Source organism: Lissotriton vulgaris, chromosome 8 (genome assembly GCF_964263255.1).
Source record: "Lissotriton vulgaris chromosome 8, aLisVul1.2, whole genome shotgun sequence".
Lineage (NCBI taxonomy): Eukaryota > Metazoa > Chordata > Amphibia > Caudata > Salamandridae > Lissotriton > Lissotriton vulgaris.
Genome location: NC_141696.1, coordinates 792,896,423 through 792,922,264, shown reverse-complemented (window position 1 = coordinate 792,922,264; position 25,842 = coordinate 792,896,423). Strand labels below are relative to the sequence as shown.

General features: G+C 45.3%; 1 protein-coding gene across 1 annotated transcript in view; it reads right to left on the bottom strand.

Annotated features, from left to right (window-relative positions):
* TGFBRAP1 (transforming growth factor beta receptor associated protein 1) overlaps nucleotides 1–25,842 on the bottom strand; it is a 255,012-nt gene that overhangs the window by 213,584 nt on the left and 15,586 nt on the right. The window contains exon 2 of the mRNA XM_086934675.1: nucleotides 591–785. Within this exon, the coding sequence (XP_086790801.1) occupies nucleotides 591–785 (195 nt within the window). The remainder of the gene's footprint in view (nucleotides 1–590; nucleotides 786–25,842) is intronic.

The following is a 25,842-nucleotide window of genomic DNA, read 5'->3' as shown; positions in this document are numbered from 1 at the left end:
TGCCACAATGAGAAGTAACTGCAGGGCTTTGGGGGGGGCACGTTCTGAGAGAAAGCAACTTATACTGAAGAACTGTAGAGGGGGTTGGGAAAAATGAGTCATCTCATTCTGCTCACAAAGCAATGTTGCTGTTTAATAATTAAAAAAGTATTTCATTTTTTATTTTATTTTTCCATTTATTCATTGATGCGCACTGGCGCATTGTAGCCAATGTCACGAATGACACCCGTGTTCTAGCAGCTGGGGTTTTATAGCCAACAGGAGATTGTATTCTGAGGCGTAGGTTTCATTTTACCATTTACAAAATAGACATAAAATTCTTCACAACTTGGCAATGAATTCTCCATCACCACACATCCTTAAATATCATGTTTCTGGTCATAAGAATTACTTCAACAATTCTTTCATTATGAATGCTTTGCAAATGATTACAGTCTTGCTCCGAGGCATCGATTCTTTTGGACATAAATTACAACACTTTTCGTTCACCCTGGAATATTTTTGCAATATGCACAGGGCTCAGCCACCTGCGACTGCAGTAGTCTTTTCAACCACAATTACCAGAAATGTAGAAAATATGAGGTTGGTACCTTCAAATTCCTGTAGGATGCGGCCTTCTTTGAATGGGATGGTCTGTTTCTTCTGCTGGTCCAGCATACTATGCACAGTAATAAATTCTTCATCTAGCGCTACCACATATGGAAAGCAGACTGCAGCACCAATAACATTCTCTGACCAACGAACGGGAGCACGCTGGGAAATCCCTGCTACTGTTGCAAACATACCTGCAGAGAAGCAAAAAAAGATGAGAACTTTCAGATGGAAAACAAGTATTTATATGTGCCCTCTAGCCTTCAACACATCACTGCAATTAATGTCATGTATTTAGGCTTCTGTAGTGGTCGTGGATCTCCAGATTTAGCCAGGGCCTGGGAAACACTGGTATGAAGAGTCCAGACCCCCCACTTACAGAAGCGTCATCGACACTCCCTTTGGGCAGCTTGACCAGTTGAGGACTAGCTCCCCACATACGAGGGTTAATGAGGCAGACGGCCGATTGAGGCCCCACTGGACCAGGAGGTTACATAGGCCTATCCACAAATGGGGCCTTTCACCAAACGCTTCTCTTCAGCTAGTATGGCAAAGGGGCACGAATAGTGGAGTGGGGGGGGGGGGGGGGGGAGCGGCACTACGGTGGGATTGCAAAGCTTTTTTTAAAAAAAATCTTTCTTGCAACAGTTATGGGTAATGCAAACCATATACAGACGAGATTAATGAATACATTAAGTCTGCTAGTTGTTTACTAATGATGAAACCTAATAAAAGTCTTTTATTTAGGCATCTGTTTGCTGACCAATAATAAAGTCTATAGGCAAGGATTCTTAGAGATATTTTTAATATAATTAATTCACGTCACATCACATATTTGCACCACACCAGCTCCGCTGTAACCAGGTGTAGTAGCACAACCGTGGGGGCACTCGGCCACCCGGTTGGGACCCCAATGATGAAGCATGACAACAACTAGGTTGGTGTGTCGGGGGTCTTTTAAGTACAACTAATGGGTCCATGTACTTACCACACCTAGTAATTGTAATGCATATGCATTGTGGGTTCGTCAACATTGTTTAAGTCTAGCATTACAGTAGGGATCAGGACATACCCCCTTTCCTTCCCTTGCTCTCTCCTTGTTTCTCCACAGGTTATAAAGGACCTGTTCACTACACGCCATGCTGCCACTATCACTATTGTGCTATTTGACTCCTGGCAAAGGCAGTAACCTTACAGCACTATGATGGTAGCACTTTAGGCGCGCCTCCTGGTCAAACAAGACTGCAATACATGAGACAAGCCTATAAAATGGCACACGCATGATCTGTGTTTGCCTATGACAACAAAAATCAAAATTAGGGATCCAGACATCAGTACAGTGAGCACTCAGGGCAGGGGTGCACGTTCATTACCATGAGTAGGACTTTTCCATCTCAAGGAGGGGAGCAAAGTAGCACAACATGTGTGTATTATTCCAGACAAACACTTGGATGTGGATACACTTAGTGTACTGATGGCCTGTTATAAAATAAAACAGAGCCTTGAGTTAATTCTAGTGAAGGGAGTTAAAAAGAGCCAATAAAAAATATATCATACATGAAATAATAGTAACTTTTAGGGCATGATAACCCTGCGTATTTGTGGGATACTCAAGGTTCCCATCTATGTGTATAGGAAGTAATTTGTATATCTGTCCTCAGGCAAATTGTATAACCGCTCCTACATGAAAACAAAACAAATATAAGATAATATATGCTTGCAATGGTGTGACCTAACCAACTAAGGTAAAATATTCTTAGCTTTTTTCAGCAGGAAAAAGTATTAGCCATAGGACATTCCTTGGATGCAACAGAAAAATAAATTTTGTTTTGGTCTGTCAAAAATAATCCTCCTTTGCATTCTTAAACTCTGTATATTTCTTCAAAGTGAGAAAACAGTGGGAACACATCCTAATGTTATTTATGGGCAAGCTTAAATCACGACTAGTATCCTGCTTCTAACACAGGAAGTAAACCCTGCAAAGGTCACGTTGATAATATTCAGTGGGTGGAAGAGGAAAAGCGAACAAAATAGGAAATGCCTTATCAAGTGATAACTGGTAAGGGCGTGGACTAAAAGAGCACAAGTTAAGTTCTGGGCATTGGGAGCAAGAGGAATATTTTCACTGTCTGGGCTCCAGGAGTGCTCTCATTGTGCAAGAACCTCCACTGAAAAGGCAGGCTTCGTTTCAGTACACAATGTCGTAGGCGCATCGTCGTTCCCATCCGAATTCATTCACTGTCAGAGTTTCTACATACCCCAGATTTAGTCTTTTTATGGGCATGAGTACTAAATAGAACTGAAGCTTTGGGGGTAAAAACATTCCAATAAACACTGGGGCCAAGGAGGAAGCGATAAGAAACAGGCTGTCCCAGGAGTGAAATCTGAGTAGTGCTTGGAAGAAGGAAGCCCAGTTCTATCGGTGATGAGGTGTAGGACACTATGCCAGGAAAGTTTGTTTTTATTTGGGTGGTGTGCATTTTTAAAACCTATTTGCCCATCTTCACGAACTTGTAAGCTGCTTCAACCATGATTTCTTACTGTTTAAAACCTGTAAAAACTTTTTTTTAAAACAGGTAAATTACATGTGCATATTTCACACTTCGACAAAAAAACAATCATATTGTTCAGTCTTATAGGCTGTCAATAGTTTCGCTTGCAGATATGCATTATTCAAGTAGCTGTTTCAAGCCCTCATTGTATGACATACTCACATGTACTGTTTACATTGGATTCTTCCTGCAGCACTTTATGGCTCCGAACTTTGGGGGTTTGAAGGGGTTTCGGACTTGATGAGAGCGGAAAACAATTTTTTTAGGAAAGTGGTAGCTCTTCCCGCTTCCACCCCAATGATCCCACTAAGATTAGATCTGGGCAGAAAAACAGTAAAGGACTTGGTGAGGCTACGCCCGTTGTTATTCTGGTCCCGACTAAGAAGAACTGAGGAGCTCGCAAAGTATGCAGAAGGGCTGGATGAACTACTACTACTGGACACAAGTAAAAAAATAGGATGGCTAAATAAACTGAAAGAATTGGCTTTCAGCTTGGGTCTAAGAGAGGCATGGGAGTTGCAATCACCACCACCCAAAGATGTTATAAAAAAACTATACTGGGACTGGGTACAGAGTAACGCTACGAGGCTTACGAATGTGGGCTCACTTACTGACCAATTTTTGACAATTAAGTGTGTGCGAAAATTGGAACCCTTTCTCGACTTAATAACTAAACCATTGGATCGAGCGCTGTACCTAAAATTGCGATATGGGACGCTCCCGGTTCATGACTTTACGGTGAGATGGTCGAATACAGATGCCCGCTCGCGTGCATGCCCTGGCTGTGCGGCCCCTAAGGAATCGGTGGCTCACTTGTTTTTTGCCTGCCCAGCCTATAAAGGGGCGCGGAAATTCTGGTTGAAACCCGTCTGTAGGGAATTAGGGCTGAGGTGCCATAGCCAGGCACTACGTGTCCTCTCTACAGATTCTTCATCTGCCAGTATGATCTGTGGGGTGGCTAAATTTTTGGGAAGTGCGTGGATGACACGTTCCCGCTTACTGAAACTACACTCTGGAGGTTCCACAAGCTGAGGACGAATTTACTGCTAGTAAATTGACGAATGAGGTGTCCATGCTTTTACTGTATTTTATAATCTTTTATTGGTATTTTGAAATGTTTATGTATATGTATTCTTTTATGGTGATAAATTGCCGAATAAAGATATTCAAACACACATTGGAAATCGCTATTCAAAAGGACAAATGCAATATTTCTCCCCCTACTCTGCAAGGGCTCAATTTAAATTCCTTTAACTGTAATAAGTGTAAATCTTAAGACTCTGTTTTCACAATATAGCAACATACCCAGTATTAACAAGGACAAAACACTCATTGTAAAAAAAAAAAACTAAAAAAAAACAGATCTGCACCTGTGCCATAGGCCTGAACGAGGACTACGAAAGAAAGTGCTTAGAAGCTAGAACACTAGGGTCTGCCACCGTAAAGGTCCATCAAGCTTGTATCTCGTTGTAACAGTTTTTTTTATTGGTTTTACCTTTCAATAAATTTTACAGCTAAATATATTTCAAGGCTTTGCAGAAATTATATATGTATAATCGTTCCTCATTTTCCGAGAAAGCCAGGACACTTCACGCCACCGTGCACCTCCGGGTCAGAGGCAGCCAGGTTTACTAAGCCACTCACTGTGCGAAAAACGCATGCGTGCACTCCTCTCTTGAAATAACACCGGAATCCAACTATTTGCTCCAAAGAAGTTTATTTCAGTGCGTCAAGCCAAACAAAGAGCACCCAACGTGTTTCGGCGAAGCCGCTTTGCTCCAAACGCGCTGGGTGCTCTTTGTTTGGCTCCATGCACTGAAATAAACTTCTTTGGAGCAAATCGTTTGAGTCAGTGTTATTTCAAGAGAGGAGTTCACACATGCATTTTTCGCACGGTGAGTGATATTTATATATATATATATACATATTACCTACTGGCGGTCGCCAGTAGGTAGTTATAGTTAGGATAATTTTCAATGTTAAATCTCAACATTCTATTTTGAATAACTTTGGCGCCGGTTGACGAATCTGCCTGAAATTTTCAGGAAAATGGTCTCATGGCGGTCCGGTCCTTCCCTGAAAGTTTGGGGGGGATTCGTCAAGCGGGGGCCGAGATAAAAGGGGGGTCCCAAAACGCGTTTTCCCCATGTTAATTTCCATAGGGCGGTCGATTTCACTTTTAGCCCGAACGGCTGAATGGATTTCCACCAAACTTGGCAAAATTGTAGGGACTGGTAGCCCGATGTGCCTTTGCTATGTCTCAAGATATGTGCTCCAGTGGATTTTGAGTAATTTAGGTTCAAAAAAATATATATATCTATAGGCGCTCTCCCGTGCGCGCACCCGAGTGCGCTCCAGGCGCGGCACGCGACTTGCGCGCAGGAAGCTGATTGGCTCTCAGTTGTCTGTAAACATTCTAAACAGTCCGGAGCGGCCGCCATCTTGTGTCTCGGTAAAATCGAGACACAAGGGGTTTGAAAAAAAAAGGGGCAAATGACCATAAGGGGGAAGAGTAGACCCCCTCTGACCCCCTAGGTTTGATGTAGGGACTAAAATAGGGTCCTGCAGGGCATTAAAATTTTTTTTTCGTTTTGCGCGGGGGAAGCGCATGGTACGCGCACCGGCGAAGCACGGGGAAAATCCAGGATTATATTTATGAAGGCCTTGCGCTGTTAGTTTTGCGCTTCCTGTGCGTCAATTTTTGTGACGCACCAGCGGTGTAAAAAAATGCGCATTGTTATGCAATATTTAAAAAGTGACGCATCTATCTAGATGCGTCACTTTTTAAATATAGTGCAACGAGGTACATTTTATTACACTGCTGGTGTTATGCGTCACTTTTCTGTGCGCACTCCTTATGACATTCCAGATGTGTCATATTTAATGTATGACGAATCATGTTGCAGATACAATATGGCGCAGAGTTTTAAAAAGTGACCCATGTACCTAGATGCGTCACTTTTTAAAAATAGCGTCAGGTATAATGCATGCAGAGGGGGTGTTCTCCCGCAAAAAGCTTTGTAATAGCGACGCAGTGAAATCTTTCAGATTTCACTGCGTCAGTTTTAGGATGCTGTTGCGTCAAAATCTTGTGCCTGCTTTACAGCAGGTGTTAGACTGAGGCAAGACCTTTCATATGCTGCTTTCCCCATTTGAAAGGACACATTACTGGAGTTGCGTCACTTTTGTGACGCACTCCAGCAATGCGTTACTTGGAATGTCATAAGGAGTGCGCACAGAAAAGTGACGCATTGCACCAGTAGTGTAAAAAAATGTGCCGCGTTGCGTTATATTTAAAAAGTGAGGTATCTAGGTAGATGGGTCACTTTTTAAAATCAAGCGCCACATTATATCTGCGTGAGGTATAATGCATGCAGAGGGGGTGTTCTCCCACTAAAAGCTTTGTAATAGCGACGCAGTGAAATGTTTGAGATTTCACTGCGTCACTTTTAGGATGCTGTTGCATCCTTTAAATATAGTGCAACGAGGCACATTTTATTACACTGCTGGTGTGATGCGTCACTTTTCTGTCCACAGTCCTTATGACATTCCAGATGTGTCATATTTAATGTATGACGAATCATGTTGCAAGGAGCTACAGATACGTCAGTATTTCTGACATATGTGTAAACATAAAAGTGATGCGAGGCCGGCGCAAAATTTTGACGCAATAGCATCCTAAAAGTGACGCAGGGAAATCTCATAGATTTCAGTACGTTGTTATTACCAAGCTTTTTGCGCGGGATTGCCCCTCTGCATACAATATACCTGATGCAGATACAATATGGCGCAGAGTTTTAAAAAGTGACCCATGTACCTAGATGCGTCACTTTTTAAAAAATAGTGTCAGGTATAATGCATGCAGAGGGGGTGTTCCTTGCAAAAAGCTTGGTAATAATGACGCAGTGCGTCACTTTTAGGATGCAGTTGCGCCAAAATCTTGCGCCTGCTTCACAGCAAACCTTTCACATGGTGCTTTTTCCATGTGAAAGGACACATTACTGGAGTTGCGTCACTTTTGTGACGCACTCCTGCAATGCGTTACTTTTGTGTTTACAGATATGTCAGAAATACTCCAGTTTATTCACTGTGTCATAACTTTCTTTTCTAACACTCACCTTCTTTCATTCCTCCTACTTCACTTCCTTTCACCTCTCATACCTTTCTGTTCTTTCTTACTCATTCTCCTTTCAATTATCAATGCACTATATTTCACTTACTCTTCATTTTTTAAGATTATAGCTCTTTGATGAGAATTGGAGGTAGTTCTGAAAAGAACTTTTGGTTTTCTTCTTTTAACTGAAGAGGAACAAAAACAGGGAATAGAAACTGCTCAACAGGAGCAAAAAGAAAAGAAAAAAATTAGGGGTGGGAAGGGCAGTGATGGTTCTCCAATGCCCGAACCATGAGCAGGACACTTTGCTCCCCATAGGTGAGGAGTTGATTGCAGTATCTGCATTTGACGACCCCATGGTTGAATGCAGGTTGAATGTTTGCTACCTGCCCCTGAGATTGTTCTCTTCCAGAAGAAGTTGCTCCTCCTGTTGATGTAGAGGCCCCATCTCTGGGAACCTCCTGTGCCAGAGCCCTGACACTTTCCCGGGCAAAATTCTGGGGGTGCCTCCTCTCCACATGTCGGATCATCGTAAAGTTCCCAAAAGAGTATTTTTTTTGGGGGTTACCCCGTGACAGGACCTGTTTGCAGATCCTGCACTCTACTTTTGGTGCATTCACCTTCTTCTGGCCTTCTGGAAACTTAAAAAATTTCCAAATGAAATGTTCCTTCACCTTTGGGGTAGGAGGCTCTTCATCAATGAAGTCATCTTCACTGCTGGATGGTCTGGCAGCCATGATGAATCCAGGAATATGGAGCAGCAAAAAAGGCAGGTCTTTCAGTCACAAAAGTGAAAGAAGAAGTGAAGGAAATGGGTGGGGATTTCATTCATTGTAAAAAAAAACTGTTAGCAACCAATGAAAAGTGTTATTTGAGGGTCACATGACCCGACGCGTTTACGCTGCGCGCTCCGGAGCACTTCCGGGTGCGTTTACGCAGCGCGATCGTAGGCGCTTCCGGGGCGCAAACGTGGCGCGATCGTAGGCGCTTTTCCGTGCGTTTATGCGCCGCGCACGTATGCGCTTCCGAGGGCACTTACGTTGCGCGCCGAAGTGACGTCATCAATCTTTTATAGAAATGCATAATCATTTTCCATATTAAAAAAAACTAATTTTATTTGTATGGTACGAAATGTTTTGCATTATTATTAACTTTTCATTCATATTTTTTTTTCACGAACGACAGTTGCGCTCTGGGTGCGCTTTCAGATGAGCTCTCGGAGAAGCTTACAGGAGAGCTTAGCTGAAAGCTTCCCGGAGCGCGCACCCAGAGCGCAAAAGAAAAAAATTATAAGAAAAAATGAATACTTAAAAAAAAACAGCAAATTGTAAAAAAAAAAAAGGTTAGAAACTCGATATACAAAGGAATTAGCATTTAAAAAACCTATGAAATTCACTGAAAAAACCATAGGTTTCACACCAGTTATAGTTAGGAATTAGCATTTAAAAAACCTATGAAATTCACTGAAAAAACCATAGGTTTCACACCAGTTATAGTTAGGAATTAGCATTTAAAAAACCTATTAAATTCACTGAAAAAACCATAGGTTTCACACCAGTTATAGTTAGCTGGAAATTTTACTGATATAAAACCATTGAAATTCCCACGTTATAGTTAGTCGGACTCACTATAACTTGCGCGTGCAATGCACTGCTGATGACATCACATATTACATCACTCATGACATGGTCAGTGACATCACTCATGACATCACTGATGACACCATCCTTGTGACACAGTGACAGACCTCCTTTCAGTGTAATGTAACCCATGAAACACATATTCAAAAATAGAAACTAATATTTTCAAAAAAGTGGATATACCCATACCAGTTACAACAACCAATTCAGTAATATCACCATCTAATACACATCCACTCATGTGTATGTATATGGGTTATTAGATATTTTTATTAGTATCAGTATGAGTGTCTATATGGTTTGGTGGGGGTATTACTTAGCACATAGATGCATGAGTGACTGACTCTTTGTTTGTATGTGTTTTGAAGACAACATATGTACAGGACTGTATGGGTGGATGAGTGTCTATATGTGTTTGTTAGTGAGTGAATGACTGTCTCACTAGTGTCTTTATCAGTAACTACATATGTTTTAATCTAGTATATATGAATATTGATGTATATAAGTGAGTATATGTGAGAGTAAGAGATTGTAAGAGTTCCTGTTTAAATAAGTATGTGTTTCTATAAGTGATTGTTTAAGAGAATAAATATGTGTAATTTTAAATAGAAGTAAGGTGGAAGTGTGTGTATAACTCTATATTCAAATAAATGGATGTCCAATAGTTTATTTGCACGTGTGAATATGTGTGTGAGTAACTTTTGGATGAATGTCGGTGTGTAACAGGATGTATAGGTGTATCACTTCATATGATGAGTGAGTATATGTATGAGTGACTATATAGAACTGTTGGTGAATGAGTGGATGTGTATATAGATAGTGGAATTACTGAATTGCTTGTTGTAACTGATATAGGTATCTCCATTTTATTAAAAATTTCAGTTTCTATTTTTGAATATGTGTCTCAAGGGTTACATTATAGTGAAAGGAGGTCTGTCACTATGTCACAAGGATGGTGTCATGAGTGATGTCACTGACCATGTCATGAGTGATGTAATATGTGATGTCATCAGCAGTGCATTGCACGCGCAAGTTATAGTGAGTCCGACTAACTATAACGTGGGAATTTCAATGGTTTTATATCAGTAAAATTTCCAGCTAACTATAACTGGTGTGAAACCTATGGTTTTTTCAGTGAATTTAATAGGTTTTTTAAATGCTAATTCCTAACTATAACTGGTGTGAAACCTATGGTTTTTTCAGTGAATATATATATAAATAACAAATATACAATAATATAAAAACTTCTACCTCTTCTCCTTGAACAGCAATTTCCAAAATACATGGGTCAAAAAACTATAAATAGTTATTTGGAGTTCTTTGAGGCCATAACGTACCTACTTTATAGTGCTACAAAGGAGTCAAAATGTTAATAATTCAAAGCACATCTGTTCAGTGACTGGTTGTGGGCACTAACGGGGGGTGGGGTCATTATTAGCTCTACTGGGGCATATCATTTTTCTCAGCCAAGTTAACGTTTCTAGATTTGTATAACGCAGCTTATCACCCGTGATGGTATCCAGGAGCAGTCCATGAGCATGGGGAGGCTACTTGATTTGGCCAGAATCACAGGATGTTGCGCTGACGCGGAGACTCAAACACTGATCCCCAGCTCCTGAGTTGGCAGTTCTGGCTACTGCGCCACATAGCTAAGGCTACAAGGATCACAATTTTCAACAAAGCACTCTAACCTCCGCGTGTCAGCTGTTTGAAAGTAGCCATATTCTCTGCTTCCACCAATTTCAGTGGCTCTCGCCTCCATAAGGAGAGAGGCGAGTACAAACCTTTTTTAGCAATAATGCCAAATATAGTTACATTCGTATTTTCATTTTTTGAGTCCAGGTATGAGACTAAGCAAACAAGTTTTGGGTCTGTAAATTGAGGGTCTGTCAGTAAGTTATAGATCTAGTTTGTGACGGGTAACCAGTACAATTTCATGGAGAGAAATGTTCATGGTGTAGGATAAAAGTCTGAGTCAGTAGTACTGCATCTCTGGCAAGTGTCTGGTATCATTGGTAAATATGGGGTCTGCGTTGCGGTGTTGAAAAAGTTTGATATATTATACTGAATTGTATTAGTTTAACTTAGAATCCTAGAGAGTTTGGTGGGGGTGCCCAAGATGAGGAACTATTTTTAGTCTTTCGGTTCCCTATTTAAGTCTACTGTGTGGTTTTAGTGCAGCTTTTTACATATGGTGGATACTACAAACTAGTTTAAGCTATTGACATTGCAAATACCAATGCCTTTTCTTTTCTTTTTAAAAACCTAAATAAAAAGCATTGTTATTTACAATGCCAATAGGTTAAACTTGAGTAACTGCGGGACCTATTGCATTGCAAATGCTTGTTTTTTCCTCTTCTGCGGGTCTCTGGGCGCACCCTGCGCTGTGTCCTGGGCAGCTGGAGTGTTGATTGGGCCTGTTGATCGTTTAGGCAATAACCGGCATGTAGTCCGTGTGCACAGAGATAATTCTAGTTGCAGGGCATGCACGCACGCACTCATGAGCTGCCTGCCGGTGACCAGGCCTTCAGGACTGAGCTGCCGTCGCAGCGTGTGGGGCTTACGGTGACACCAGACCAGGTGAGGTGCAGAGACTGCAGGATACACTTGTGAGGCGCCGAGGTATGGCGATCATGGCGGCGCTGGGGCTCTCACCTGGTTGTCTTGATTACGGCCTCTGCCGCTCACGCTCGCCCGCTGCCAATGCGATGACACTGGGTGTAGGCATTCACACCTCCGGTACTGGTTCTCCGACGGGGTGGCTGCCGTTGCGTGTGGGCGCTGATTGAACCACACTTGTTGCCAGTGTGCTGGGGCGATAAGGGAACACAGTATAGGCCAGGCAAGAAATGACTGAGGAGACACACTATTAGCTGGCATGGGCGGAAAAGCCTCAAGCAACTTCCACCCCTTTATTTTATACTCTCTGGCCAGGTCTGGCCAGAGAAGTGATACATTGTGTAGTAACCCATCCGGGCTAAAGGTCTGGGGTTCTGCCTTAGTGGCTACTAGACCGCAACACATTGCACTATAACAACTTAGTACTCGTTGACCTACCTCTATACATGCCCAAGTCCTCAATAATTCCTAACTGATACTGTCCGGTAAATGGTATTAGCTTTGTTATGTTCCAGTGACTACATTTTTGACTCTGGAGAGTTGAAGCCTTTGGGTGAAGTTTACGACGTGTAGCATAACGTGTATTCGTGAAATATTTCCCCCTTAGAGCATCCTGGGACTGAAGCAGATGTTTGTTTGCACAATATCCAAACTAATACTAAATTTATCGGCCTAGGGAGGATAAAAGGTTAAGTAGACTTACCAGGATGTGAAGTGTTGATCATGCGTGTAACATAGATCCTTTGTAGGAGATGCTTTAGTCCACAGCACACGCATCTTGGGCATCATTCTATCGGTACCAGCGTTGCAGGGACGGTAGGAGAGAAGACAGAGAGGGCGGAGCGTAGGCTGAAACGCTGGAGGGGGGGGAAAGCTAAAACACGCTATGCGCATGTTGAGGGAGACGAGTACGCGTGCACTGGCTGGAGGCGTCTCGTGCGTGTGTGTTTGTTGTTGAGGGAGACGAGTACGCGTGCACTGGCTGGGGCGGCTGGTGCGTGTGTTTGTTGGCGCAGTGACTGCATGCAGCTGGCTTGCGTGGACGGAAGGGGGACAGGAGATGTGCACAGCGAGTGTCTGTACGTGCGTGTGCACAAGCTCCAATCGCCCTGCGCGTGCCCATCTCCTGTCCCGCTTCCGAGGCAAGTCAGAAACAATAGATCTCGCTGGCGACAGCGCTTCGCGCTGCGTCGCTAGGTGCGAGACCTAAAAATGATGTAACTATTTTCTTGGCACATTCTGGCACATCATGGGTTAGGGATTCTGTTATCTCACTGCAAAGAAATAGTGGTAAACTGCCTAGAAATGAGAACCAATTGTTAAAAATTACCAAGCAAAAATGAATGTTGTTGCCTAGGATTACTGAATGTGGAGAGAGGTATCTACAAACAACACACTCACCTTGGATACCCCCACCTTAGTCCATCACCTTACATAAGTTGTCTCTGTTACAGTTCCAAACCTAGGACAACATTGCAGCAGTAAATCAGGTGCACAGAGTAATCTAATTTTGCGTAATTCAAGAATTGACACCAGCAGCATCTGACAATATTATCAAAACATTTCAGCTAAAGTTCCTACTATTCACACCTAAACACTGCCCTTGGGATCACTACGCCACCAATTGTGCAGAGACTTGTTCTGTAGGGGAGCGCACAATTTCTTTTGAACTACGTTATTTTGGTCCGGATTAACTAGGACGTGCCAACGACAGATGTGTCACTCTGTCTTTGCAGAAACGGATCAGAGAATCCTTCCAGGATCTCCGAGGTTTCAGCTAAACAGCAAACCTCAATTGGAGCCTACAGTTAGAGCACCTTGCATATTGGACATATATAGTCAATCAATCTTAACTTGTTCGATTTCTGTTTGTAAGGTTCCTTTTTAGGACCCTCCTTGACTCTGCATATGCTTGATCCTTTGTCTACCTCTTCACTATGTGGAGGGAAACTTTTCATCTCAATCTTCATGCTTAGCATCAAGCAACATGATGTTCTTACTATGACGAGACTGTATTCATTTTTACTAGTCCTGACAAAGACTTGTTGTGATGTCATTTACGAACACGCGTAGTTGACAGTCGAAACGTGGACGATACGAATAGGTGTTCTCTACCAATACCTTAGATAGCTAAGAAATGAGGCTATGTTTGAACAAACTAAAAGAGTTCTAAATGGACACTGTATTGAGTGATTTATTTCTACCTTTAAATTACCAATTGTTTTTATGTTGTATTACTTTTTATGTGACCACACCTTTCGTATGGCACATATTTATGTTTACTATTATTATTTATGTTGCATAACAGTCCTGTGTCTGATGTTTTTCTACGAAATATGAATACTGGAGTATATGGTAGGCATTGCCTGTGGTGTGAATGATATCCTGAATGATCTATCAAACTCTGACCCCAATTTTCAGGGTTCTCTTTTAAATCATTTACTTGATTAAATAAAAAGGATTGTGTGAAATTCTGCTGCATTGTAAGGGTAACTAATGCTGCTTAAGTTTTAAAAAGAGACTGTTGGAAATGGCCATTTTTGCAGGGTTATCCCCAAACGTTTTGCCTCTTCCTCCTTTATTTTTCCTGACCTGTGGTTGTTGGCTATAGGACTCTGGGCACTTTACCACAGCTGATCAGTGCTAAAGTGCATATGCTCTCCCTGTAAATTGATATTGTGATTGGTTATCCATGATTGGCTTATTTGTTTTACCAGTAGGTCCCTAGTAAAGTGCACTGAGTGTGCCAGTGCTGGTAATTCAAATGGTACTAGTGGGCTTGCAGCACTGATTGTGCCACCCACATGAGTAGTGCTGAAAATAGGTGTCCGGTCTGCCACTGCAGTGCCTGTGCGCAATTTGCCAACTGCCATGTCGACCTGGCCAGTGTACCCACTTGCCAGGCCTTACCCTTCCCTTTTCTTACATCTAGGACATCCCCATGGTAGGCCCAAGGTACAACCCTGAGCAGGGTACAGTGTATGTAAAAGGTAGGACATGTACTAGTGTGGGTAACATGGCCTGATAGTAAAAAAATAAATTGGCAGTATTTCACTATTGAAAGGCTATCATGCCTGTAGGACAGAATGGGGAATGCTGAGTAACATGTTTACCTGCATATCTTCCCATAGAAGCAAGATAAAACATTGAAATCTATTGAAATGTGGTAAACCTGAACTCAGAATTTAATAACACATCTTTTAGGAAGGATGGTTTTTAAATTCAGTGTTTGAAAACAGCACTTTTAGAAAGTGGCTATTTTCTTGTTCAACCTTTTTGTGTGCCTCTGTCGGTCTATGGATTGACTGTCTGGTTTGAGAGTTATCAGGGCTGGGGTGGCTCCCGGAGTCTGGGTGAGTCAGCACTAGGCTGAATAGACCTATCTGTATGTAGAGTGGTGGGAGGAGTAGCACCTAGGCCTCCCCGACCCCTGCTTAATGGCGGCCACTGCGGGGACAGGCGAGCAAGACCACTGACTCATTGTCAGTGAAATTGCTCTCCCACCCTCGCAGCTCCACCATTAAGTGAGGTGCCCCTGCCCCTGCACTCTTGAGTGTTAGTGATCGAGGCCCTCCTCCACCCGCAGGTTTCCCTACGCCTCATCCCTGGTGGTCCAGTGGACCTCTGTCTCCTTTCTCTCACTCTGCTCCTTCACTCGTTTTTCTACCCTTTCTTTCACCCATCTGCACCTTTCTGCATCTCTGCTCTTTTGTGCCTTATTTCTGCCCATTTTCCCTTTCTCTCCGTCTGCTCCTTCACTCGTTTTCACTCGTTTTTCCACCCTTTCTATCTTTCACCTTTCTGCACCTCTGCTCTTTTTTGCCTGATTTCTGCCCATTTTCCCTTTCTCTCCCTCTGCTCCTTCACTCGTTTTTTTTCTACCCTTTCCATCTTTCACCTTTCTGCCCTTTTCTGCATCTCTGCTCTTTTGTGCCTTATTTCTGCTTATTTTCCCTTTTTTCTTTATCGCTTCTTTCCTCCCTTTACCTTTCCCTCCCGCTGCTGCCCCCGCGGCCCCCCCCCCCCCCAGCGCGACCGGCCCAATCCAGCTCCCGCCTCCCAGGTGTCCATCCCTCCCCGACCCCTACTTAATGGCGGCCACTGAGCGGCCGCGTGCTGCGGGCGCGCCGCTGGTGCACACAAGGCGCGTCAAAGGCAAGCACGTCTGCACCCGTCCGCGACCAGCACCAGGAACCCTGGACCTCCGCCCCACCAACGCTACGACCCAGCAGCACTCCACGCACTCAACCCAGGCTGCAACAACAACTGCAAGCTAGCATCACCAGCCGACACCCATGGACTCTTCAGCTGTCACCGCTGCCGGCACATCAGCAGCACCGCCAAGAACACTGATCCAGCACAACCCGCCCACAAGAACACAACCGAACCGAAAACCCTGCAATGCATCCTCCACAACGTCTGATCCCTCCACAAACACGCCACAGAAATCTGGGACCTCCTCGACAGCACCACCCCGGACGTAGCATTCTTCACCGAAACCTGGACCAACGCCACCGCAGGACCGGACATCGCCATCGCCATCCCCCAAGGATACAAGATCTACAGGAAGGACCGCCCCACCCACCCAGGAGGAGGAATCGCCATTGTCCACAAATCCAGCCTCCGCCTGAGCACACTCCCTGACGAGTCCACAGAACTGATGGGAACACCTTCACTTCAAGATACTGGCCAGCCCCACTGCCGCCCTCCTAGGAACCCTCGTCTACCGACCCCCCTGGACCCCGCGGACCCTTCGCCAACTCCATCACGGACATTATCTCCCCGCATGCCATTGCATCCACCAACTACACCCTGCTGGGAGACCTCAACTTCCACCTCGACAATCAACTGGACCCCAACACCACATGCTTCCTAGACAACCTCCACAACATTGGACTCTGCCAGATCGTGACCGAGCCCACACACTCAGCAGGACACACCCTCGACCCCCTCTTCACTACAGGAAACTCCATTACCTTCAGCCACACCACCGAACTCCCATGGACCGACCATCGTTGCGTCCACTTCACCTTCAGAACACCCACCATCCACAGACACCAGCACCTGCTTCCACAAAGAAACTGGACCAAAATCACTGACGACCAGCTCATCTCCTCACTCAACAACTCCACCCCAACCATCGCGGAAAACGACGACCCCAACACTGCAGCCCGAACCCTGCATAGATGGATCTTGGACAGCACCAACACCATAGTCTCCCTCAAGAAAAACAATACACGTGCCAAGAAAGCCAGATGGTTTACCACCAAACTTCGAGAGTCCAGGCGCACATGCCCCCGCCTCGAAAAGGCCTGGAGAAACACCAAATCCACAGAAGCCCACAACAACTTCAGAGCCGCCACCAACGCTCACCATCAACTCATCAGAGAAACGAGGAAAAAAGCGATTGAAGACAGAATCTCCACCCACGCACACAACAGCAAGGAACCCTTCAGCATCATCAAGGAGTTTGCCCAACCCACCAGCGAGTCTACCGACATCCCTCCCTCACAAGACCTCTGCGACAAACTCAGCACCTTTTTCCACCACAAAATCAAGAGCATCTACGACAACTTCAACGAAGACAACCAACACACTGAACCCTCACCAACCACCCCCGACACCCGGAAACCAGCGATTGATGACTGGACAGCCCTCACCACCAAAGACACACTGAAGACAATGAAGTCAAACCACTCAGGGGCCCCCACGGACCCCTGCCCCCACCACATCTTCAACAGAGCGAGCCGCTGACACCATCGCACCCATGCTCTGCCACACCATCAACCGCTCCCTGGCGACCGCCTCGTTCCCCGACGACTGGAAACACGCCGAGGTCAACCCCCCCTGAAGAAACCCTCAGCGGACCCCACAGACCTCAAAAACTACAGACCCATCTCCCTGCTCCCTTTCCCAGCGAAAGTCATTGAGAAAGCCTTCAACAGCCAACTCGCCACATTCATTGAAGAACACAACATCCTCTCCTCCCAATCCGGCTTCAGAAAAAAACCACAGTACGGAATCAGCCCTCCTCGCAGACAACATCCGCACCCTACTGGACAAAGGAGAAACAGTAGCCCTCATCCTCCTAGACCTATCAGCGGCGTTCGACACAGTCTCCCACCCCACCCTAAAACGCAGACTCTACGACGCAGGAATCCAGGACAAGGCCCTCGACTGGATCTGCTCCTTCCTCTCCGGCAGGACGCAACGGGTCAGACTCCCCCCTTTCCGCTCAGACCCCACACCTACCACCTGCGGAGTCCCCCAGGGCTCCTCCCTCAGCCCGACGCTCTTCAACGTCTACATGGCTCCACTTGCCCCCATCGTCAGAAACTACGGACTCAACATCGTGTCATACGCAGACGACACCCAGCTCATCCTCTCGCTATCCAACGAGCCCAACACCGTCAGACGCAACTTTCGAGAAGGCATGGAAGCCGTCGCCAAATGGATGAAAAACAGCTGCCTACAACTAAACACCAACAAAACAGAAGTACTCAATATGGGCCCAAACCCCGACACCTGGTGGCCCACCGCCCTCGGAAACCCGCCAACCCCCACAGACCATGCACGCAACCTGGGAATCATCTTGGACTCAGAGCTCAAAATGGACCGCCAGATCAACTCTGTCTCATGTTCCTGCTTCCACACCCTCCGCCTCCTTCGTAAGACCTTCAAATGGATCCCCCTCGAACACCGAAAGACAGTCACTCACGCCCTGGTCACCAGCAGACTCGACAACGCACTCTACGCCGGAACAAAAACTTCATCCGCAAGCTACAGGACATGCAGTAAGCCGCCGCAAGACTGGTCCTGAACCTGCCAAAACACTGCCACATCTCCCAGCACCTGCGCACACTCCACTGGCTCCCCGTCGAGGCGAGAATCACCTTTAAGATGCTCACCCACGCACACAAGGCCCTCCACGGCACCGGACCAGCATACCTGAACAGGCGGCTCAAATTCCACGCACCCCAAAGGACCCTACGATCAGCCCAGCTCTCCTACGCCAAGGTCCCCCGCACCAGAAAGACCAGATCGGGAGGCCGCTCCTGCTCCTTCCTCGCGGCCAAAGCATGGAACGCCCTTCCGCTCCACCTCAGACAGACAACATTGCTCCCCATCTTCGCAAGAAACCTCAAAACCTGGCTCTTCGACAGACCCCCTCCTTGATGGAATGGAACCTGCACCCCCCCCCCCCCCCCCCCACCCCTAGCGCCTTGAGACACTTATGGGTGAGTAGTTGCGCTTTAACAAACTCCTGATTGATTGAATAGGGCTGTGCCTGCCTTCCACAATGCTGGCTCCACCTCTTGTGGTGAGTCTGATGACCATGGCCCACACTGACAAAGGAAGAAGTTGTGCACTGGCAGAATACACCCAGAACTGGTTTGGACCCCTCACACTTAGAGGGCAAATACTTTTTGGGTATGAATATGAGAGCTGAAATCCCTGAAAGTTAGACTACTTTTAGAATCAAGGAGGAACCTTTGCTGGGGAGAAAAGCTGAAGAGCTGAAGGAGAAGTACTGCCCTTGCTGTGTGTCTGGGGTTGGCCTGCAGTTGCTATTTCTGCCAAAGGGAGGAGAAGGACTTTGCTGTGTCCCCTGCTTGAAGAAAGGACTGTACTGTGTGCTTTGTCCTGAAAGGAAAGTCTCCAAGGGCCTGAGAAGAGCTGGCTTTCTGTTGCGGAAACACAGAGATATAAACGTTTCCAAGACTACTTTGTGATCAAGAGGAATCCCTGCCAAAGAAGATCAGCTGAAGAAACTGAGAAGTACTGCCCTTGCTGTGTGTCTGAGGTTAGCCTGCAGTTTGCTGTTTCTACTGAGGGGAGAACTAAAGGACTTTGCTGGGTACTGTTTCCCCTGCTTGAAGAAGGACTTTGCTGTGTCCCTCTGAAGAAAAGTCTCCAAGGGCCTGAGAAGAGCTGGCCTCCTGTTTCTGAAGTCCCAGGCACAAAAGGACTTCACCCCCAGCTTCCCTGAACTTCCTTGCTGGGAGTTCCAGTCTGCCAGGAGGGCCTGTAACTGTATGAGGCCTTCTTGCTGAAGGGAGCTGGAAGCGTGATGCAACGAGTGAAGCGTGACGCCGCCACAGCAGCCATGGTCTCATCATCAAGGAAGCGTGTCGCTGCTGCTGCTGTTCGCCATTGCATCACCTGAGAAGCGTGCTGCCGCACAGAGGTTGCTATCGCATAACCATGGAAGTGTGTCGCGGAGCCTGTCGCGGATCAGAAAATCACTGAGTTCACCGCACGGCCGTTGGGCGTGCACGCATTGCCTCTACGTTGTCGCATCGCAGTAAAGAAGCCATTTTCTTGCATCGCATCAAGGTGCCATCTTGTCGCATCGGAACCCTAGCACAGGATGAATCGACGCATCACCGTCTCTGCGACCCTTTTGTTTGTTTTGAGTTACACATCCCAGGTACTTTGTGAGTAAAGTTTCATCATCAACAAGTTTATTTTTGCCACAACCTTTGTAAAGACATTCTACTGAGTTTTTTGTATGTTGGATTTTTGTCGTTTTACCCCAGTTCTAACAGAGACTGACAAAAGCATGAGAGAAATTCTTGATACCCATTTTAGATGACCAACCCAAGCAATTTACTCACAGCCTGAACGAGAAATTAGAGGAACGATCCTTTGAAAAGTGTTTTATACCTGTCAACACACATGATTTTCAGAAGGGATCTAAAACTACTGGCAATACCTTGGCTCTTGCCTACAATAATTTGGAGGACAATGAGGACAAATTGGTTACTCTTATCGCTCCATCACCATCTGACTACTGTATGACATTGCTTTATTTGCTGGATTAAATGTATACATAATTTGTGTTTTAATATGATCTGTATGTTCCATTAATATACATTTCTTTAAATTGTGGAATGGGTAAAAGCATTAAAAACAGCGGAGTAAATTAACTGCACTGAACAATGCAAATGTTAAGGTCTTTCTGGGACTGACCTAGTCTTTTACCAGTCTTGATGTCACCAACCATGTTTTCACTTGTCAAATCTTAACTGGTAAAGCAGAAGGTAAATGTCTGTCATCAAGAGGGCCACTGGAATTATGCAGCAATGAAGGACCAAATTATGAGGCAGGGTGGACTAAAATATGCTACTAAAGCACCACAGCCAGTATTATTTTGCGGTTTTGGAATTAAATCACATATTAGCACTCCTTGGGAAGACACTTCGCTTCTTTAGTACCAGTTTTTGACTTAAATAAGGCAATTAGGATTGAAAGGTGACAAGTTAAACTTTGCAACGGGACTGCCACTGTATGACACCACTCATGACACTTTTAGTAGTTTTTTATTTGTTTGCGCTTGAATTATCATTTTTGTTTAAATCTGTGATCATGTAGCAGCTTCAGAATCATCTGTTACGTGTGCTTAATCTCCAATTTTGCAGAAAACGCTGCAGCACCACATAATTAGAGTGGCCCTGGTTATATTTCAATAGTTACATTTTACTATATTTTTATGTTGTATGCGTTAGAATACGTGGTTTTATATCAAAGCAATACATTAGTTTCTTCCATTATGTACAAAAGCCGTCACTTCTAGCAGATTCTTCAGAAACGAATTCTGAGAGGTCTCAAATTGTTTCTTTTTGCTGAATACTGAGAGTTTATGCAAGTAATACAAGCTTAAATAAATTAAAAGTGTGGTTCACAAATTCTATTTTATTCAATATCCAAATCGTGGTAAATAAAATGAATGCGGTAATATTGGCACTAGAGACTTGAAAGATGCATTCACACAGCCAGATTATGACTAAAGATCAGTAGTATCCCCATGTCGGATAACATTCCAATCAATTAAAATGTGTCCAACTTTACTGTACATAAAAATGATTGTACTTAAATCACATTTCAAAATAGCCATCTGCACACGAAGTGACATCACTGGGTTCCCCATTATCTATCTGCAAATAAAGTGACGTTACTGGGTTTCCTACAAAAACCTTCTTTAAAAGCCAGGCAAGTGACTTCATTTCCCTTTGTATATTTAACAGGGTAGGAGAGTTAAGGGATTTTATCCACAGCCGTGGATGGAAGGGTACTCCCGATCCCCTAAATAGCTAATTACATAACCATACGAAGGAGTACCACCAAAGGTAAGGCTCGACAGCCAGTATTGGTGGGATGAGTCACTAATGTGGAAGAAGAAGTCCTCCTTTGTTTTTAAGGAACCCCTCACTCACCGACCTGGTCGGTGACATGCTTCATCATCGGGGCCACCTTGGCAGCTTCATTTCCCTTTGCCCATCTGCATGGGAAGTGACATCACTAAATTTCCCACATTCAATTTGCATAGGAAGTGACATCACAGTACCCTGCGCGCCTCCCACCTCCCAGTACCAACTAAATGGCGACCGCGCACGGACCACATCCAGTGCCAGGAACCCTACTTCACCCCCAACCTACAGATACCCTGCCGAGCTGCTCCATGCTCTTAATCCCAGCCACTGCTTACCTCTTTGCTACCACACAACATGAAAGTAGTGTTCACATGCACTTCATTCAGGTTCTCAAACTCTCCCGCACAGCAGCCCCTCACTTCGGCACAAACAGTTCCCAGTAACCCACTCGCTCACACTCCCACAAACCAGCCACCGCTCACATAGACCAAACATCACCCAAACAGCACTCCACACCTGCATTCATGTTCCTCAACACCCGCTCAGTAAACATGCCATAGAGATATGGGACCTACTGCACAACAACACACCGGATCTGCTCTGCTTAGGTAATGTACCTAACATGGAACCGCAGTGGTAACCTGCAGCATGCAGCATGGGCATGTTCAGTTGATGGTAGCATCCAACGCAAGCCACAAAAAAACTCATAAAGAACCAGTGTATCCTCAGTTAAACACCAACAATATTAAGTTGCCCCACAAGCAGGACCACTTTTTAGGTCTCGCCTGCATCGCCTCGGCGAGAACTATTGTCGCGTCTTCTCTGTCCGACTTCTCTGGAAGAGGGGTTGGTGTCCACCCTGTCGGCATTATGCCTGCATATTTTGCAAACGTTGCTCGGGCTTTTCATTAAGCATTTTCGGCGTTTCTTGGTGTCTGCCCTGTTCATTAGGGCCCGCCCACCTTGCTCGCGCTTTTCCAGGAAGCATTTTTGGCGTTTGCTATCTGCATTTATGCTTCGCTTTACGCGCGGTGACACCTAAAAATAATAAAGCGCAGCCGCTATAAACCCGGTTTAATCATTTTTGTTATTGTACAATATTAGATGTGACAGCTCGTTTACATATGCCAGTGTACATTTTTGAAAGAAAATGCTCCGCCTCTTTAACATCATGAAAAAAATAACTGTGACTGGACATAATAACTGAGGCGAGCGGGTTCCTGTAGATAAACCGTTGCACGATGAGACTTAATGGGGTCAATCAGCTTACGTAGCCCCCATCTTTTATCCATAGTAACCTTGCTGAGATCAGATTTTACAAAAAATGTTACATTGTCAATTGTCACTGGAGTTCTTGGTCTGGCTTTCATTGATACTGCTTGTCTAAGCAAGTAATTGCCAAAGTAGATTAAAAAGGACCGTGGATATTTGCTCTCCAGAACCGACCGTGGATATTTGCTCTCCTGGGTTCTGGGAATGATTGGGAGTCTGTGTACCCGTTGAAGCTGAGAATCCCAGTCCCAATCAGATAGATCCGGTAATGCCCTCTGTAGTATTTTAACCATGTATGCCCTTGCATCAGCTCCCTCAGATCCTTCAGGTATCCCAAAGAGTCTCAGGTTTTGCCGCCTCTGCCGATTTTCCAAATCCTCAACTTTACTCTGCAGAGCCCCTATTTCTTCATTATGGCGATCTGATGAAGCTGTAATAGTAGCGAGAGTTTCCTCCACAGACAACTCTTTGCTGTATTTCCTCAATTTCTTTTGTTACACCGCTCAACTTGTTAGTGACTTCTTGGAGAGAGCTGTGGATTTTAGTATTGTCTTCCCGTAATTGTCGAAAGTGATCTTGTTCCTCTTGGCGATGATCCATTAGTGTTTTTAAAATTAAGTCCAAAGATTAAATGTTAGCATTGGCAGAAGCCGGTGGAGGGGAGATGGAGATAGTAGGTATTAGCTTTGGCCCGCTATGGGGGGGGGGGGGGGGGGGGGGGGGGGAGTGAGTACAAGAAGTTTGGCTTTCCGAATATCCCCAATGCTCCCGCTACTATCTATGTTACCGTCAGGAATGTTCCCAGTAGATAATGTAGTCGCAGGAGCAGGAGTAGAGAGGTCAGTTATAACAGGCAGTGGCAGAGGCAACAAGTCAGAGTCTGTTCATATTTCTCCCCCCTTTCTTAACTTTGGTTTTTGCTTTCCTCTTCCTTTTTTTGGGGGGGGCAGAGGATCTACTAGTCTTTAATTGCGCAGAGCAGTATTCTGTGTCCTCGCCTATGCCTTCTCCTCCTTCAATGTCTCCTCCTTCAGCTAGTTCCTCGTACTCCGCATCATCAAAATTAGCCTGTAGACATATCTCGTTGTCGGTGCCGTCATTCCCATCGGCATCATCGCAGTAATTATAATTTCTCTCACAGGCTATAGTCTGATCTAAAATCGGCAAAGCCGGTAAGGACTGAGGGGCAGGTTTAGTAGTAGTGTCTGTAGCATGTGCTTCCACCACAGTATTCTAATTTTACTCTGCTTTGTTCAGCTTGTCCACCTTGTTTGTAGCACTCCTATCCACCATATCTGACATCACTTTACCCTCTTTGACTGAGTTATCAACTGATTTATCAGATTTGCGAGCGGACGCTACTACATTTTTGCCTTTCCCTTTGTCCTTGTTAGGTCTCGGACCGGAAATGCTTGCTTGCCAGCTTCCGGGAGGAGATCTTATGTTTCTTAGTAGGGTCGTTTAACCCTCCTCTCTCTCCTCCATTGGCTGGCTTCCTAAACGGAGGCCAGCCATTGGAGGAGAGGGCCATCACTTAAATTTAGCCCCGTCTCTTTCGGATTCGGGGGCGTAAGTTTTGCTGTTCTTTAGCTCGTGACGTCGTCCGTCACTCAGGACAGCAAAACACGCCCCCGAATCCGAAAAATTTCGGAAGCTTGAGGCCGCCATTTCTACCCGACCGCCAGACGCGACAGACCCATGGTCGCCAGCCACGGCATGATCGATCGCATCGCGGTGGGCGGGCGGCGCAAAATACTAGTTCCAGATTTCTTGCCAGGTCAGTGATCGGGGTGGAAGGAATGCTGCTCATAGTTTCAGAAATGCTGGATGTCTCTTTTGTGTCGTCCTCATCCGTGCGCCGTGCGTTGCTAAAGGGACACGCGTGCACAGGGGTCACCGCGCCCACGGAAGCCACCGGCTACCTGCAGCCACATCTACCCGGAATGTGCGGTCACACTTAAAGAGCCCGGCTTACCCTCGGCGCCTTGCGGCTGATTGTTTAGGATTCAGGGGAAAGGGTTTCCTGAACCCTCATCCTCTGCTCCGCTCCTACTGTTGGAAACTACAAAGGGTTAACTCAACCCGAACTGGCAGATTGGGAGATTCCTCACGAGTGTTTGAAGATTTTTAGAGCTATTTGCATGTAGTCAGGCTGAACCGCTTCCCGAGGGATAATGTCTGGCTGATGTCTGAAATCTGAGCCCCACTCAGCCTGGCATTGAGCGAGGAAGGCTTGCCGCTACCTGTGCGTGACTTACTCCTGTGCTGGCAGCATGGACCGGGCAGTGTGGGCCCTGCTGCTGCTGGTGCTGCTCGCCTGCCTCCAGCTACCGGGCACCGGCTCCGTCCCTAAAGGTCACGTAACCTGGGCAATGCACCTAAGTTATAGAAAGTGCTAAATACTAGTGATGCAACCTGCTTCGACTATCTTCCTTGTTTTTCGGACGTGGTAGCTAAAGCCACACTGACACAGCTTTTTGCCCACGATCAAACAGGGCACAGCCTGAATTACAGCCCATGTAATCTGGTTCTACAACTACAGTTTATTTGCAGTTTGCTTTGACCTACTTGAAGGCTGCAAAGGATTGTTTTGGTGATATATAGAGACCGATGTACACTTTGCGGATATTAGCTGCTGAATACAGGAGTAAAGTAAATGATTTACGTTGTTTATTTTGCATGGAGCTAAACGGGGCTGGAAGATGCGTCAAAGCACTTTCTGGACGTGGCAGCTCCGAGAGAACACACTGATACATATGTTGGAGGTGAATGCGTACACCTTCCTTGGTTGCAAAGTAATTTATTTGAGCAAAACATTGTCTATTTTATTAAAAGGAATACGGCTATTTTGACCAGTTGGTTTCTAACAAAACAACATAATTATCGGCAATCTCTAGAGA